The 17,645-nt window shown below is 37.7% G+C and overlaps 1 protein-coding gene across 3 annotated transcripts in view; it reads left to right on the top strand.

The window, feature by feature from the left end:
• The first annotated feature begins 271 nt into the window (after positions 1 to 271).
• LOC143855498 (uncharacterized) overlaps positions 272 to 17,645 on the top strand; it is a 63,595-nt gene continuing 46,221 nt past the window's right edge. For 2 of the 3 annotated variants that reach the window (XR_013237893.1, XM_077365625.1), the window contains exons 1-3: positions 272 to 411; positions 3,899 to 4,043; positions 7,469 to 7,625. Coding sequence is in view for 2 of the 3 variants with exons in the window: in XM_077365625.1 (XP_077221740.1) it covers positions 3,930 to 4,043; positions 7,469 to 7,625 (271 nt within the window). In the remaining variant the exon portion in view is untranslated. Of the gene's footprint in view, positions 412 to 3,753; positions 3,779 to 3,898; positions 4,044 to 7,468; positions 7,626 to 17,645 lie in introns of all 3 variants that reach the window. The other variant, XM_077365627.1, reaches the window with a different exon arrangement.

Genomic DNA, 17,645 nt, shown 5'->3' with positions numbered 1-17,645 from the left:
AGTAGGCCCCGCCATATAAGAGATACTAGGAAGCGGCCTAACTACACAATTTTCTTATCATTTTCCGTTCCCTCCAAAAATTTCACTTTCCCCCCAACATTTTCCCCACCCCTCCTTTTCTTTTCCACGGAAACATCGCCCTAACGGCGCCGTCTCTTTTCATGCAAACGCCGTCACATCTCTATGGCGGCAAACGAAACGGTAACCGTCCCGCTCCTCCACGTTTCCGTGCATCCGGACTCCAAGTCCGATATTCCAATCCAATTTTACGAAACATTTGGCGTCCGTCACTCAAAAGGTAAAGCACCTTAGCTTTTGCTTTTTGTATCCCCTCTCTCACAGTTGCTTTCACTTGGCGGTTTTGGCCTTTGGTTTCGAACATTCGCTCTGAGATCTCGCTGACATCACGAGGTGAGATTTCTTCAAATCTTCTTCTTTTTCTTCATTTTTGCTTCAATTTTTTTCTTCTTATTTCGTTTTTCTTAAATTTCTGTACTGAATCTAAGACAAATCTGCTTCATTTTCTTTATGTTTTTACCATTTTTGTTCTTATTTCATTTTTAGCAATTTTCTCTACTTATTTTAAGACAAATCCTGTTCATTTTCTCCTTTTTTTTTTAAACCTTTTGTTGTTCTTCTTCTTCTTTTTTTTTCTACAAATTTTTCTACTTAATCCAAGACAAATCTCTTCATTTTCTTGATTTTTATCCATTTTTGTTCTTATTTCGTCTTTCTCAAATTTCTCTACTGAATCTAAAACAAATCTGCGTCATTTTCTCTATTTTTTTTTTTTACCATTTTTGTTCTTATTTTGTTTTTTTGCAAATTTCTGTACTTGATCTAAGCATTCTAGAGTTTTCTGCTTAGCTTGTTTTAGTTTTCTTAATCGATCAAGCTTCTCATTATGTGCATGTGATCCTTGAGCTCTCGTCCTTTGCAAGATCGGTGTTTTCTCTTCCGATTGATGATTGTTATTCGGATATTTTCTCATTTTTGGTATTTAATTTTTTTTGATTTTTAATTTTTTTTTTAAATTGATCTTCTTGTTTCTCTTTCTCAGATCAGCTTGATTGATCAATGCTGGATTTTCTCTTTTGTGTTGGAGTGTAGAATGAGACTGATTGCGGTTTATTGTTTCCAGTGTTTCCAGTGAATCACATCACTAAACTGCGGTTTATTTTCTCTTGTAACCATGGTTTAAAGTACCGTGAATATGATACATCCCAAGTTCCGATGCATATCATGCAGTTTAGTGATGTGATGACACAATCTTATTCATTATATTCAGTTGTTTTATAGGGGACACATGTTTTTTCTTTTATGTAGGGTTTTCTTTGAATTTTGTGACATTTATTAAGCCAAGAGATGTCCACATCAGCCTATTACCCACTAATATCCATTACCCATGGCCCATTTACCTAAGCCCAAGTACATCACTAATTCAAAATAGGTATTTAATGTTTATAGTGAGTATGAACTTACTATTTTTAGTGAGTATGTAGTATGAACCTTGGCAAAAGACCCCTCAGCCTCTAAATAAAATCTAAAGGAGGAAGCCCTACGAGTTTGATTAATTAGTGCCTAGTATATTGGCCAACAGATCTCCAAATTTGACTAGTTTATGACTTCGTAGATTGACAAACACCCAATCCTTGGGTTGATTACCCTTCCGATCAAGGATCAAAATAGACGCTTCTGCAGCTGTATCTTCCAAAGCAAGAACTGTCGAAAATGTTTATTTTTTGGCAGAATTTGTTTTATAAATATCTAATTTTTTATAATTTTAATGTGAATCATAATGTTTCTACTGTGCTGGCGAGCCTATTAGGCTTGCCCTTCTAATTGTTTGTTAATTTTTTTTTATTGTCCACTTGAACTAAAGTAGAAACAAGTGAAAATAAAAGAAGTGAACAATATAAGTATGCAATACACTAAGCAGATACATAAGTTGAGCAGCACAACGATGGAAAAGTCAAAAACTAAAAAAACGGAAATTGAGAAAACATGATAAATATTGCATATTTTATCCTACAATTAGTTAACCCCTAACAAAAAAGGGAAAAGTTGGATTGTTTACTTAAACAGTATAAAGCCTCACATTTGTGGACCACATTTGGCTCTTTGATTAACTCTTCACTTTGCATGTTTTAGGCTTGATTCAAGCAAATTTGTGTGGGATTGCTCATATGATGCTTAATCCCAGAGTAAATGGTGAAAAATAATCAATTACTCGTCTATCAAAAAAATGAGTTAGTTCGGCTAATCCTCTTATGCCCTTAGTTAAAGATGTTGCATAAAAAAGGTCTATGTGACAACGATTATATGACCAATTGTAGATCACATTTATTATTTGGTCCAAGAAAATTCTCTTAGGGCCCATTTTAACAAATGAATTGATTAATTCCAAATTCTGAAAAGATGAATACAAAAAAAAATTGTGATTAGAAATGGGTTCTGGTTGCATTTTTGTAAACCAAGAGATTTAAAAATAATAATCATGCCTTATCTTTAGTATGTGACCTTATGAGGCTGTTACACCCCAGACACTCCAAGACACCTCCGACCTTTCACACGTACCGAATACGGGGTTTAAATCATATCCGACCTTTCAAAATTAATATGTATCAGTTGATATAGTATGTATGCCTTCATTATCCATGGCGTGTTCACTTGTCAAATGATGAAAGGTGCTTCCTATTTGTTGGATCAGAGTCAGTTTCTAATGGTTTTTTAATTTGGTGGAGAAGCATGGGAGACAGAGTGAGGCAATTCCCTTCATTAACTAGGTCAAATGATGAAAGGTGCTTCCTATTTGTAGGATCAGTCAGTTTCTAATGGTTTTGAATTTTGTGGATGAGCATGGGTGACAGAGTGAGGCAATTCCCTTCATTAAGTAGAGCACTTATCTCATTTTGAACCATATGCATATCGAAGACCAATTAACAGAAATCACTTCAAAGAAAACATTTTATTGGGTTAATATCCAGTTAGAAGACTAAAATAATTTATCTACCCTTGTCATTCCCTATTATACATCCTACAGTTAATTCCCATGTAGGTGCGACATACATGGAACCAATTAAATTGTACATCTTACACTTGCTCTCACCTTTGTGTCTTTTCTATCAACAAGTCTTGTGAAAATTAACTCTTGCAGATATCTCGCAATGGCCAAAAGTTTGATCTGTGCCATTATCTTCCTTATCCAATGTGTCTGTCTTGGACATGAAACATGACCATTAGCAGGGCAACCATAGAATACTTGAACTTTTGATGAGTGACACATCGATGTAGTTACGTGAACATGATCTAAATGAGTTGATCCATATGAGTTGTAATAGATCAAAATCATATCTCTATCACATAGTTGATCGCTGGACCTCAATATTGAAGGAAACAAATATTTACTCCGTCTACATAGTTGTTGGCAAGTGTTTGTCATGCTTGTGAGGTGCAGAAATGCGTTCTGCAGGGCTTAAAATTGGATTCTTCTTTCTAGATAGGCTCGAAAATTTAAACAGTTCATGAATTGTTTGCCCATATTGTAATCATCTGTTTCTTGAATTTTGATGTTCTTTGGTAGTAACAATTAGTATTCTACGGAGGACTTATTATATTTACCATTCCAAAAAACTCGAGGACTAATTATACAATTTGTTTTTCTTTGGTGCTGGGCACTATCGATTGTCTTAATATTATGCTACGGTAAATTATCTGATTGTTTTATTTCATGCTTGTCTAAAATCCTTGTAGGCATGTAATACCCAAGGATTGCAATGTAGGCTGAATGTTTGAGATCTCAGATTTGCTTTTGTTCCCTCTGTCTCTGTTTTTTTTTTTTTTTGGCAAATGTTGTGGAGCAGATGACATTCTCTTTACTTGGTGGTTCATTTTGTAGTCATTAATGTGAATTGCATTTTCCATATCGTATGGAAATGTTGGAAAATGGGAAATACAATTCTAGGGCGATGATAGGTGCATCAGAAGACAATTGCACCATTCCAAGTGAGGGACTGGATCAATTGACATATAAACTTGTCCGGGTATGGAAATTTCCCTAAAGTTCATTTGGATTGCCTCAAACTCTTGCTAGAACCTTTCCATTATTTATTCTACGTGGTTTTGTGTAATGAGTTTTTCCTTTAGATGTTTAGTATGACTATTTGCAAGTCACATTTTCTTTTCTTGATGAATTATTTTAATTTTGTCAAAATATTTGTTCTTGATTTTTTGCTTATGCATTGTGGAAGTCATATTTATTATATAAGTCACAAGACTCATAACATTGTGCCTGTCATTATTTACGACCATAAAACATTTTCAAGCAATGTAACATTGCAAGAGGTTTTGCTAGTCTTTTGAGATTCTTACTATGGCCTTTGTGTGATGCTACTCTTACTAATACATCATTACATGCTTGTTTTATTGGTGAGTTCATACCCAATTCATTCCTATACAACACCAATGCAAGAGGGGCACAAGGTTTTAAATTTCGGTTTCGGTTTTAATCGGCATGGAAACAAGAAACATTTCAGTTTCGGTGGAAATCTTGTAAAATCACGAAAACACATGTAAACCTTTGTAATTGATGAAATTGTAAGATGAAACTATGGGAAATGCTAGAATAAGCACAAATACATACTTAAAAACCATCCATAATGGCTTAATCACATCGAACACGTAGTGATATGCATTTTTGCGCAATTCAATAAAGAAGTACAATATAATGAGCTACAAGAAAGTACAATGACCAGTCTCCCCTCTAATGACCCCAACTCTATGTACCACAACGTTACAAGGTATTGTTGGTTCCATGCCGATCTGACGTCCCGTACATAAGATACAGTTACTTTGTTGTGTAGTGCAATGATGTTGCTTACCAAATACCATTCTCTAAATTAATGAAATTAAAGGCAAATCCTAACATCTTTCCATTTTTTGTCATTTCGAGGATTTCAGTCGAATTTCAGGGATTTTGGTCAAATTTTGAGAATTTTGGTTAGAAATAATGACGTGGAAGGAATTCATTGAGATATCGTTTCGGTGGGGATGGAAACACAAACATTTCGGTTGTTTCCGGAAAATTTCGGGGAAATTTAAAACTATGGAGGGACATACGAAACCAGTAAGTGTGTTTGAGGCTTTGGTCAAAGGTGGTGTTCTAGGCATCCACCTTGCTATTGGCGTAGAGTTCCTTTCCTTTGAAGCTTGCATGGTCTAACATGGTTTGGTCCGATGAAAGACTGTGAAGTAGCCTCTCCCTTAAATATGAGGTTGTACTTATTTAATTGTGGGCTGTGTACCCATCGTTTTTAATTTCGATTTAGGTTTCAGTTGCGTTGAAAATGGAAACGTTCAGTTTTGGTTGGAAATTCTGTAAAATCACGAAAACATAAGCAAATGATATAATTTTAGATGACACTTCGGGAAATGCTAGAATAAGCACAAATACACACTCAGAAACCATCACATAAGCAAGACAACCATCCATAAATGTTTAAAAATGTCGAACACCTATGACGCTTCTGATAAATCAGTACATACCACATTTCACATGTAATTCATATCAATTTCTATACGCAATACATGCATCACAACCAAGGTTTTAAATTTTGGTTTCGGCTATAATTTCGGTCCTCAACTAAACCGAAATTTCAGCCGAAATCCCGAAATTTCGGTAGTAGATATCGAAATCCCATATTTTTCTCCCGAAATTTTGGCCAATTTCGGTTGAAATTCTGTAAAGGAATAAAAAATTAATATTTTGTCAAATATTTCGCCGAAATCGAAATTTCGGCAATTTCGGTTTCGAAACGTTTCGATTTCGGTCCTCACCGAAATCTGAAATTTCGGATTTCGGCTGAAATTTAAAACCTTGATCACAACCATTCAAAAGGAAAAAAAAAACATATATCATATTTCACGTACAGTTCATATAAATGTAATTATGCAGTACACACTGATTAGCTGACCTTAATGTGCACAATTTTGGTCTCGGTATGCGTTTTAGTTTCGTTATGTGTTTTGATGGGATGGAAATGAAAATATTTTGTTTGTTTCGTTTTGGTTTCAGTGGAAATTTAAAACCATGTTCCATAAACTATATTGAAATGCCTGCATCTTACATGTAAAACTGACACGAAACGGATGAAGTATTTTCCTGTGTACCATAAATGAGCACAACTTTATGCCTTTGAAGTCTTTATCTACCCACAAGCACTTGCATGTCTGGGGAGAAACTTGTACTCATCAAAATTAAGCTTTATAAAGGACAGCCAAAGGGAGTAATCAACTTATAAACAACTTAATTACACAAGTCGAGGATTGATCTCTATCGGGAAAACCTCACTAATTGAGGCTTTCATTTTCACTGTGGAGAAAACCCCAATGAGCTGTCCCACCCTAAAATGGGGTGGGGATACCCTATGTCATCAACGCAACTCAACTCAACTCATCTCGACTCAACAAAGCCTTTGTCCCAAACTAGTTGGGGTCGGCTGGATACCCTTTTTTTTTTTTGGATACCCTATGTCAACAAAAAAAAAAAAAAACCCAATAAGCTGTTCTATTTCTCTTTCTTCTTTCCTCCCTACTGTTCCAAAATCCCAGTGTCTTTCTTGTTTTGTCGTACAATCTTTGGAATTCTGCGGGTCGCCCGGGTCACCATTTTTGGTGATCGCGGGTCGGAGGGTGGGAGGGCGATCCTGGTAACTTTGTTTAGGCCTTCTCGGGCCCAATTGTTGATACGGATGCCTGCAAGGTAGAGGTTATGATACTTCTTAGTGGGATTTTTAGGCTTTCTCTGGCCCAATTGTTGATATGGATGCTTGCACAAGGTAGAGGTTATGATACATTTTGGTTGGGTTAGATACATTTCTAGGGATCAGATTCAGCACTTGAACATTGAGGACGACTCCCTCAAAGTGGTCAAATATGTTAGATGTGATTGGCTTTTGATGCAAACATAGCTCTGCTATCAAATTGGAATCTGGGGATCACAGATATGGTCGATAAGTACCAGTTTGGGCACTGGTCTATGTGATGCGTAGCTTGGATTTTAAAAAATTGAAATTTTTGTACTATATGTTTGTGCATTATGGTTAAGTTTGCTAGAGCTTTCTTTAGTACACTGTAACATGTACTTTCATATGTGGATTATCGTGAGTTTATCACATTATTCTTCTTAATGATGCTGCTCAGCTATTGTTGTGCATCATATTTACACTATTGTATCTGTATTTGTGCTCTTATTGCTCTCTTGCCTTGTAATATACTTTTTTCTCTTATGTGTTTGCAATATTGTTTTTTTCAATTCTGTTGCACATCTATTGTATTTCCACTTTGCTGATGCTAATTATGTTATTAGTAACACTAAATGCTTCTAGTAGAAATATTATTGCTATGTCTATACTGTAATTAAGTTGGCCATGACTTCCATGTTCTTTTTCTGTGCTTTGTTTCTGGCTAGGTTGAAGGTGATGGATCTTTTATTCCTGCCTCAGAAGATGATGTAATGGAGGTTGAACACTTGTTAGAACCAAAACATGAAGTTTTAGAGGACAAGTGCTTAGCAATTGAAGATTTCCCGTGCCCTGATGATTACAGTCAAATAAAAACTGATAATGGTAGCAGCTTTGTGAATATTCATCTTTATTCATTAATATATCAATCTTTTCATGCATTCATGATCTTTGATTTGCTGCCCGTTTCTTTCCACAACTTGTTTGATTTTTATTTATTTATTGGACGACTGTTTGATTTTTATTATGAAAGCATATCCTTCTGATCTGTATCCATTATGCCTCCTTGCTAACTTATGTTGAATGATATGTGTTCATTGGGTTGGTTCTTCTATCAGTTTCTATATGCTTCTAAGATTTGCAGTATGAGTGTTATTAAACTCATTGTTTGGAACTGACCATTCTTTCATGCAAGGGATGATTAATACATTACTGCATTGTTTGGAAAGTTGACACACTTGGGGATCGCTTTATTTCATTTGAACGTTGCCCTCTCTCTCTGCTGGTCTGAGATGCTGGTCTGAGACGCCGATACCTACCACAATTTCATAAGAAATGGAGTTTCTTTAATGACAATACGATTATTAGTTGGGATTGAGCCTCCAGCTCAATGGTCAAGGCATTGTTCTTCAACCTCGAGGTCGGACGTTCAATCCCAGCTTACCTACAAAAAAGGAAAAAAAAAGATTATTAGTCACTGTACCTACCATTGAAAAAAAATATTAGTCACTGTACCCATGGTACTTTTCTTGTGATCACCTTTCAGACGTATAATCCTGTCGTCAATTAACATCTTGGATTTTGTCTTTAAGAACAAAACAATTGGGCAAATTGTGGCTGAACAATCGATGGTATTTGTAGTACTTTGGTTGATTGATATTTTCAATGCCTTTTAGGATGCCTTTTAGGCTCTTTAGTTGGGGCAATTTTATCAAACCCTTTTCCAACAATGTACCAAACAAATCTTCTACTCGATCATTTGAAGAAGAATATATCTTCTCATCTTTCCTTGATAGAGTTAGGTCTTGGCCTACCTTTGTATTTTTCTTTTCCTACTTTCCTTTCTCTAGTGTTTTCTTTTCCTTTTATTTTCCAATCCCATCTGAGATCCACAAAGGCCACTTGTTAATTTTAGAAGTAGAAGTTTCATTCTTTTTCTTCTTGGGTAAAAGGGACTGTTTTGCATGCTTTCGCTTGACGGAAGCCTTTAGAGTATCGGCTCTTGTGCTAAATTCTCCAAAACTCTTGATTTCAACAGTGAATAAAGAATGCAAGATAGCAAAGTACATCACTTTCTGGCACAATTGAATGAGTTCATATTCCTTTAAATTGTTAGAGCTTCAGATTCCTTTAAGATTATCAGTATTTTACCTTTTCGTTTTTTGTCAAGGAGCTGGAATTGGTGGGGAGGCTTTTGCAAACATTGGAAAGGTGCTATATCAAGTTGGACGGGGTCGACAGAAGAATTTGGGTCTGGAACTCTAGTGGGACCTGGTCAGTTAAATCTTTCTACCATCATCTGCCAGCTTGCCCAGCCTCTGACAAAGTAGCCAGTGTGGGACATTCAAGCACTGCCCAGGGTTTGTCTTTCTGGATGGACGACAGCTCTACAAAGGATTCAAACTATTGACTTCCTTAGACATAAATATGTGAATCATTGATCATTGTGCCCTATGTCTGGGCTCTGAAGGCCGGTGAAACTGCGGATCATCTCCTCATTCATTGCAAGCTTGCCAATGGTGTATGGGGAAGACTCTTGTGTAGATTTGGCATCTCATGGGTATTTCCTACTAAAATCGTGGAAGTCTTGGAGGGTTGGGCGTTGCAATGAGAAGGTAAAATACTGTGGCATGTCTCCTTCCTAGCTACGATGTGGGTGCTTTGGAAAGAGCGAAACGCTAGAACTTTCAAGGGCTCTTCTAAAGGAATTCACTTCATCTTTATTAACGTGATTGCTTTGACTATTTCTTGGGTGAAATTATTACCAGACTTTAAACTTGTATTGGCTTATGACTTATGGCACGGATGGAGAAAATATGTATCATAGCTAGTAATCAGCCGAAAGTAACTGAAGCTTGAAATATGTATTAGAGCTAGTAATCAGCCTAAAGTAACTCAAGCTTGGTCGCCTCCTGCTCAAGGATTTCTAAAATTGAATTTTGATGGTTCTAGCTTGGGTAATAATGGGCCCTCTGGCATTGGTGGTCTCCTAAGGAATGATGAAGGGAAAGTCATTTGGGCTTTTAGTGGGCCGATAGGGGTGGCAGATGCTAACGAGGCTGAAGTTAGAGCCGTTCATTATGGTGTTAGAGCCATTCATTATGGTATTAAGTTGCTTATGAATGTGGACTTAAACAAGGTGATGGTGGAAGGGGACTCTCAATGTTTGTAGATGGCTTAGAGGGTCAAAAGCGGTTCCATGGGGGTTCGCCTCCTATTTTGATGAGATCCTGGACAGAATTGGCGAGGCTTCCATATCTTTTAGCCATGTTAGGTGTTCGGCTAATAGCGAGGCAAATAGGTTAGCTAGAGAGGGGGTTTCCACCGAGCGTTGGGCTCTTTGACTTCCTCCATCCCTAGCATTTATCATATGTACTCATTTAGACACCAATTCCATCGAATTCATCAAATTTTAGATATATCCTTGGGTAAAAGAGATATCATCCATATATTTGGTATATGGCTTTGGGTAATTATAAAAATGGTATATGTCTAGTTATATCAGGAAAGTGGCTAGAGAGGTACTAGGAGAATCTAGAAGAAGTGGGCCACCGTCTGAAGATACGTGGTGGTGCTGGAATGAGGAGGTCCAAAAGGCGATTAGGTCTAAAACGGAGTCTAATGTTTGCATAAGTGTAGAAATGAGAACATTGAGAAGTATAAATTGGCTAAAAATGAAGCTAGGAAAGCACTAAGGGAAGCTAGTGGGCAAGGCCTATGAGGATTTGTACCACATGTTAGGGATGAAAGAGGGTGAAAAAGATGTTTACAAGCTTGCTAAGATGAGAAAAAGGAAGAGCGAGGACTTGAATCTCAAGGATTGTTAGTAAAAGAAAATGAGGTTAAAGAGATGTGGAGAAGTTACTTCGGTAAGTTGTTTAATGGAGAACCCGTAGCGAATTTGGGATAACTTGATAACGCTTTTGATGATACAAGCTGGAGGAGGTTTGTCCGAATCCAAACATCAGAGGTAAGAGTAGCTATGAAAATATGAAATTAGGTAAGGCTATGGGCCTGATGGTATTTTTATTAAGACTTGGGGATGCTTGGGTGATGCGGGTTTGGTTTGGTTAAGTAAATTATTTAACAATATTTTGAAGACTAAGCAGATTCCTGATGAGTGGAAGAAGAGTACATTAGTACCTGTTTATAAGAATAAGGGGGGTATTCAGAGTTGCACCAATTACCGGGGAATTAAGCTAATGGGTCACACCATGAAGCTTTGGGAGATGGTAATTAAGCATAGACTAAGAAAAGAGACTAAGGTGTCAGAGAATCAGTTTGGCTTCATGCCCGGACGATCGACTATGAAAGCTATTTTCTTGATTAGGTGGTTAATGGAGAGATTTAGAGAAAATAAGAAGGACCTTCATATGGTTTTCATTGATTTGGATGAAGTGTATGATAGAGATCCCAAGAGTATTATGTGGTGGGTCCTTGAAAGGAAAAAAATGCCTACTAAATATGTTGATGTGATTATGGATATGTACAATGCAGCAGTAACCAGTGTTATAACCATAGTTAGCAAAATGCCGTTTAATAAGGCGTTTTTTTTTTTTTTTTTGGGTTGAAAAACCACGTTTTGAGCAACTGCGGTATTAAACGGTGTTTAAAATGACCGACTTTAAAAAAATCGCGATTAATGGCAGGAAACGTTTAAAACGCGTTTAAAACATCAAAACACGTTTTTTTACACAATTTTTTTCCAATTTTACCCCATCTTTTTTAAGAACAATTTTTTACTCCATCTCTCTCGTCTCCCTCCGACGAAAACAATAAACATCTCTCTCTCTCTCTCTAAAGTATATCTCTCCACGGATTTGGTAAATAAATCCTTCATGTTTCCTCTCTCTTTGCTCAAAAAACCTAGAATTGATATAGAGAAAACAAAGAAATAGAGGGGAAAGGATAAAAACCTTATTTCTCTTGATCTTTAGGGTTCCCTCAAAAGACTGAGATTTATGTGTTGAATGAAGACAAAATTCATGCTGTGGAGCTCTTCGTGCTTTTACCTGACAAAGAGGAGGATCTGAGCCCTAGAATTGAAGCAGAGAAGAAAAGGAACTCTAAAAGAGATTTTTATTACACGTGAGAGAGAGAGAGAGACTTTTGTTTAACGATTTCTAACACAAGCAGTAAAGGGGGCGAAAATGGAAAAGAAAGGGGGTGAATTCATCAGTCCCCTCTATCTGGGTTTTAATACACATTGATTGATATTTATGCAGATTTTGATGAATTTGGTTTTGATCCATTTGATTTTTCTCTCGTTGTTTGTATTTTTTTGTTAGATTTATGGTTACGTGACAGGGTTTGAATTTCCTCTGTTACATAAACCTAAGGGCAACCGTTCTTGGGATATCCGAATAATGAGATCCCACGAATACCAGGAGAATCATGCTATTTATTCCCCTTCCCCTTATTGTTTTTCAATTTTTTGGGCATCTTTATGCTAATAAAATCTTGTTTCTAAACCCATTTTTAACTGTTGATAAATTTCTTTCCTTTGCCCTAGTATGTTTTTAGGTCATCTTTTGGTTAATAAAAAGAATTGGGTGAAAGAAAATCGAACCTAATACTTGATTGCACTTGTTATTTGTCCTTCAGCTAAAAGGTCAAAGACAGGACTGCAACTATTTTTTGGAACCATTTAAACAAGTAATTTCCTCCAGCTTCAAAACCAATTAATGGCATCATTATTCACGTTGAATCCCTTTGCTTGCATTTTTTTAGCATTTGTTTTAGCTTGCCTTTGTTGAACCTGCATCATTTTTCATATTGAACCCATTTTTTAACTTGTTTTTAAAACAAAAATGTTTTAAACTGTTTTATTCGTTGAATGTGTTTTTTGCTTTTCCGTTTTTTGATTGTTTATTTGACTACGTTTTTTGAACCAATACCGTATTAAACCCGAATTTTTCTCGTCCCGGTTTTTTGCCATATCACGTTTTGCTAACTATGGTCATAACTACGGATGGCACATCTAGTTAGTTTCCAATTACAATAGGACTGCACCAAGGATCAGCTTAAGCCCTTATCTTTTTATGTTAGTTATGGATGAACTTACGGAGGGTATCCAGGATGAGGTGCCATGGCGTATGTTATTTGCAGATGACATAGTATTAATTGACGAAACCAAAGCTCAAATTAATGCTAAGTTAAGAGTTATGGAGAACTACTTTGGAATCCAAAGGTTTTAGACTAAGTAGGACTAAGACAGATAAAAACGGAGTGCAACTTTAGTAATGTAAGGAGGCGGGGCTAGGATGTAGTAAATATTTGTTTTTAAAAAAAAATTTAGGATGTAGTAAATATGACCAGACAAGAGGTACCTAAGAGGGATATCTTTCGCTATCTCGGTTCAATCCTACATAAGGAAGGAGAGATTGAAGAGGATGTTAACCATAGAATAAGAGCAGGTTGGTTGAAGTGGAGGCATGCTTCAGAAGCTCTGTGCGACCGTAAAATACCTACCAAGTTGAAGGGAAAGTTTTATAAGACAGCTGTGTGATGTAGGACCGTGAAGGGAAATTTGATGAAGGGGAGAAAAATAGACGAAATGAGAGAGAAATAGAAGAATAGGGGAAGGAGAGACGAAAATAACCCGAAGAAGAGACGAATTTAGGGAAGAAGAAAAGACGAATAGAAGAATAGAGGAGAAAGAGGATAAGAAGACTTGGGGAAGAAGAAGAGAGGAAATTAGAGGGGAGAATCAATCTTTATTCAATAATCATTCCAAGTTACAAAATAAATTGTAAAGATGCCTATATATAAACAACCTAAAAGATAGAAATCTACTAAAATAAGAATTCCTAAAAATAACATGGAAAATAAAATCCTAGAAACTAATAACAGGAAATAAAAATACTAGAAACTAAATAATGCGGAAATAAATCCTAATATCTGCATCATTCTCCCCTGCTTGAAAAAGAACTCGCCCTCGAGTTTTAGTCCACCTGGGTCAAAGATGTAAACAATCCGCTGAAGTAATAGAACACGTAATCCGGCGGAAGCAATCATCATGTCTAACGCTCGAGACAATCGAGAGAAGCATCTGCAAGGTCGGCGGAAGAAGAGAAAATAAAGGGCCCATGTAGATTCATGCGAACAGAATTTGCGCTGGAGAAGTAAACTAGCTGGGAAGATCGCAACGTACTCCTTCTGGATCGGTGGGATCGGCATAACAGCAATGGGCAGTACCAATCCATAACTAGCCTCAACAAGGTCATCATCTACTGGTATCACATCGGGCGTAATGGAATCAACAACAAAATCATCTGCTAGAATCGTATCGGGTATAGTGATATCAGACGGGCAATCCTCCTGATCAATCTGCATAACAAGTACCTCTATGTCAGCACAAATCTCGACAATCTGCTCAACTGGCTCAAAGATAGTGCAATCCTCCGTAACATATTCTCGATCATCCGTCTCAAGTAATGACTTGTCAAGCAAAGCACTCGCTTCTGATTCATGGTGGTGCTCGGTCGACTCTGTCAATGGATCAACCTCATGCGGCTCTGCCAAAATAGCTGTCTCGACTGTAGAAGTGGCAAAATCTCTCTCTAGATGCTCGACAATTGGTGCGGCAGAAATCTCAGAAGCATCATGTGCAACGATGTCGATATCAGCAATCAACTGAGTCTGTAACTCTGGATCGTCCATCTCAGAGCCTGAATCTGAATCTGATGGAATCAAAGGCTCAACGTCGATGATCTCATCAATACTAGCATCGTGCTCTGTAAGAATAACAGCAACGTTAGGTGGGACGGATGAAATAGTGAAGCGGCTCTGCAAATATGACTCGCGCATGCGACGCTCGAAATATTGGTTTTCAGCTGCAAATTCAGCGACGTGCTGTGGCTTGTTGTTCACGACGAGCTTCTTCTTCTCGTCGAGCGGCTTCTTCACGCATCAATCTTTGGTCATACGCTGCTCGCTCACGTTTCAATCTTTGTTGATTTTGATAGTGGTATGTAAACTCAAAACGAACATCCTCCCATCGACGAAATGGAGGCTTACAAAACTCACGACGCTTATTAATGAAGAAATTCCTATTCGACTTGGCTTCGTGGCACACTGTATCCTTGACTTTGCGAATTGTTATTTGATGATCATTACCACAGTATCTATGGTATGCATTAAGTGCATGGATCTAGTCTAAACATGCATTCTCGACATCTCCATAAGCATATAGGTGTAGTCATCAAAACCTTAGAAATATGGAACCTGTGGTGCAGAAGAATATCGAGGGTCATATCTATCATAATATGGAGCAGCTGGCGGAGCCATAGGGATCTGTGGCGGAAACTGAAATCAACGGTCTGATTTATCTGACATGTCGAAAGAAGCACAGCGCCTGTCTCGGATCTCAAATCGGATGACAGAACGGTGATGATCAGAAGAAAGGGCGCGATCAACGGCTGAGATGGCTCTTGAAACTATGCTGAAGACTGTTGTCCGCTGCAGAAAATAGGCCGGATGCGCTCTAAAAGTTGTCACTAACAACTTTCGCGTTGAGGTTGAAATCCAATTTTGAGTAGAAGTAGCCCAAACAAGGAGAGAGAGAAAAACTAATGGAGAGAGGAGAGAGGACAGAGGAGAGAGAAACAAAGAGCTGAATTTTTATTTTTATTTTGGGGTGGGGGTAGATAAGGTAAATACTATTTTATAAGGGGATTGTCCTAAGGGAAAATAAGGGGGTCGAAATCTAGTATTATTAATATGAGGGGGGTGCCCAAAGGAAGAAAGGAGGGTGTGAATATAGAAGTCTTTCTTTTTACCTGCAATTGGAGGTTACCAGGTCAACAAAACTTAAGTTACAAGTTGTAAGTGGTAACTTGCTGTCCAAGCAATAATCCACCGGATGACTACTCTTTCAATAGTTACCTGTTAGTCTTTTACTAACTATTTCGATAAGGTAACTTGCCTTTCCCTTTTTCTTGATGAATGACGTATTGGCAGAAAACAAATAAACCCTTATCTATGGTAACTTTCCTTTTTTCTCTTTCTCGCATATGGGTAAGATACGATTCTTAATATCTTCAAAACTGGAAATTCCTTGAGTTTCCTTGTGCCTCATGACATCTAGGTGTCCCTCCTCACGATTGCTGAAAAATTTCGCTGGAGAAGATGGGTACTGCCAGCGTCAAATTCCTGCTCCTGCTCCGGAATTGTTGGGTTGAAGGAAGGCAGATAGAAGTATTTTTCTGCGTGCTGGTCTGCTGCAACTGGGGTTGTTTGTATGATGGAAAGTGGTGATGGGTGGCTGTTTTTGTGTGGCAACAGGTGACTGGTTTTAGGGGGAATTGGGTGAAATCAATAGAAAAGTGCAGGGGGCTGATGTGGGGTTGGAATCCCAAGCCTAATCACTAGGGTGTCGGGTTAGGCTTTCAAGTGTTGGAGGTGGTGGTTAAAGGGGACTGGTTTCAGTTTTCAAGAAGGGAGTTAAGGGTTGATGGTGGTCGGTGGAAGGAAGTTTGCAAACAGCAAGGGTTCGGATATGAGAAAGGTGGAGCAGCAGGGGTTTAAACTGGTTTTTTTTTTTTTTTTTCTTTACGAAGATGGGGTTTTGTAGCGACTGATTGTTGGGGATTGTTCAAGTGGCTGAAAATCAGGTTTGTGAAGGGTGTTAGGTTGAGATGGGTTTGGATTATAGGTTTGAACAACAAGGATGGTGGCTGAGATGAAGGTTAGGGTTTCAAGAGGTTGAAGACAACCGAGTTGACTCGGGCGAGTCAACTCAGCAGCATGAAAACACCTTCTTCGCAGATTTTCTTTGCAGATTTTTGGCGAAACACGAGAATCTTCGGATTGAGAAGACTTGGAAAAAATCGCTAGAACTCTTGGATCTTTATCTTTGATACCAAATTGATGTAGGACCGTGAAGGGGAGAGAAATAGACGAAAGAAGAGAGAAATAGAAGACTAGGGGAAGGAGAGACGAAAATAACCCGAAGAAGAGACGAATTTAGGGAAGAAGAAAAGACGAATAGAGGAGAAAGAGGAGAAGAAGACTTGGGGAAGAAGAAGAGAGGAAATTAGAGGGGAGAATCAATCTTTATTTAATAATCATTCCAAGTTACAAAATAAATTGTAAAGATGCCTATATATAGGCAAATAAACAACCTAAAAGATAGAAACCTACTAAAATAAGAATTCCTAAAAATAACATGGAAAATAAAATCCTAGAAACTAATAACATGTAAATAAAAATGCTAGAAACTAAATAATGTGGAAATAAATCCTTATATCTGCATCATTGTGAGGTTAGGCATGCTATAGGGCTCAGAATGTTGGGCCACCAAGAAGTAGCATGTGCATAAGATGATTGTAGCGGAGATGCGAATGCTTAGATGGATGTGCGCCGCACAAGGTTAGATATAATTAAAAATGAAGACATCCGCAAAAAGGTGGGGGTGGCACCAATTGAGGATAAGATGCCAGATCACCGCTTAAGATTGTTTGGGCATATCCAACGTAGGCCTTTGGATGCTCCAATGAGAAGAAGTGACTCATGCCAAGTTGATGGAGTAAAAAGAGTTAGGGGCAGACCGAAAACAACTTGGGTGGAAACAGTGAGGAAAAACTTCATGGCTAGGAACATAACAAAGAACATGACGTTGGATAGGAGAGAATGGAAGAAAATGATCTATGTAGACAAACCCAAATAGTGTCAGGATTAGACTTAGTCAATTTGATTCGGGTAGATTCTTTCACCTTCATTAAAATTTTCTAAAGTATTCATTAGCCGACCCCAACTAGTTTGGGACAAAGGCTTAGTTGAGTTGAGATGATTTTTGGTAATTAAGTGGGGATCTACATGCTACCATGGTAACTTCGAGAACCATCTCTGTTACCATATTTATTAATGCTCCCATTTGAACGGTTAAACCAGATTTGTTGTAGT

This window comes from Tasmannia lanceolata, unplaced genomic scaffold (assembly GCF_043159265.1).
Source record: "Tasmannia lanceolata isolate RefF3 unplaced genomic scaffold, GAP_Taslan_0.1 ptg000021l, whole genome shotgun sequence".
In the NCBI taxonomy this organism is placed as follows: Eukaryota; Viridiplantae; Streptophyta; class Magnoliopsida; order Canellales; family Winteraceae; genus Tasmannia; species Tasmannia lanceolata.
This window is presented reverse-complemented; position numbering and strand designations above follow the sequence as displayed.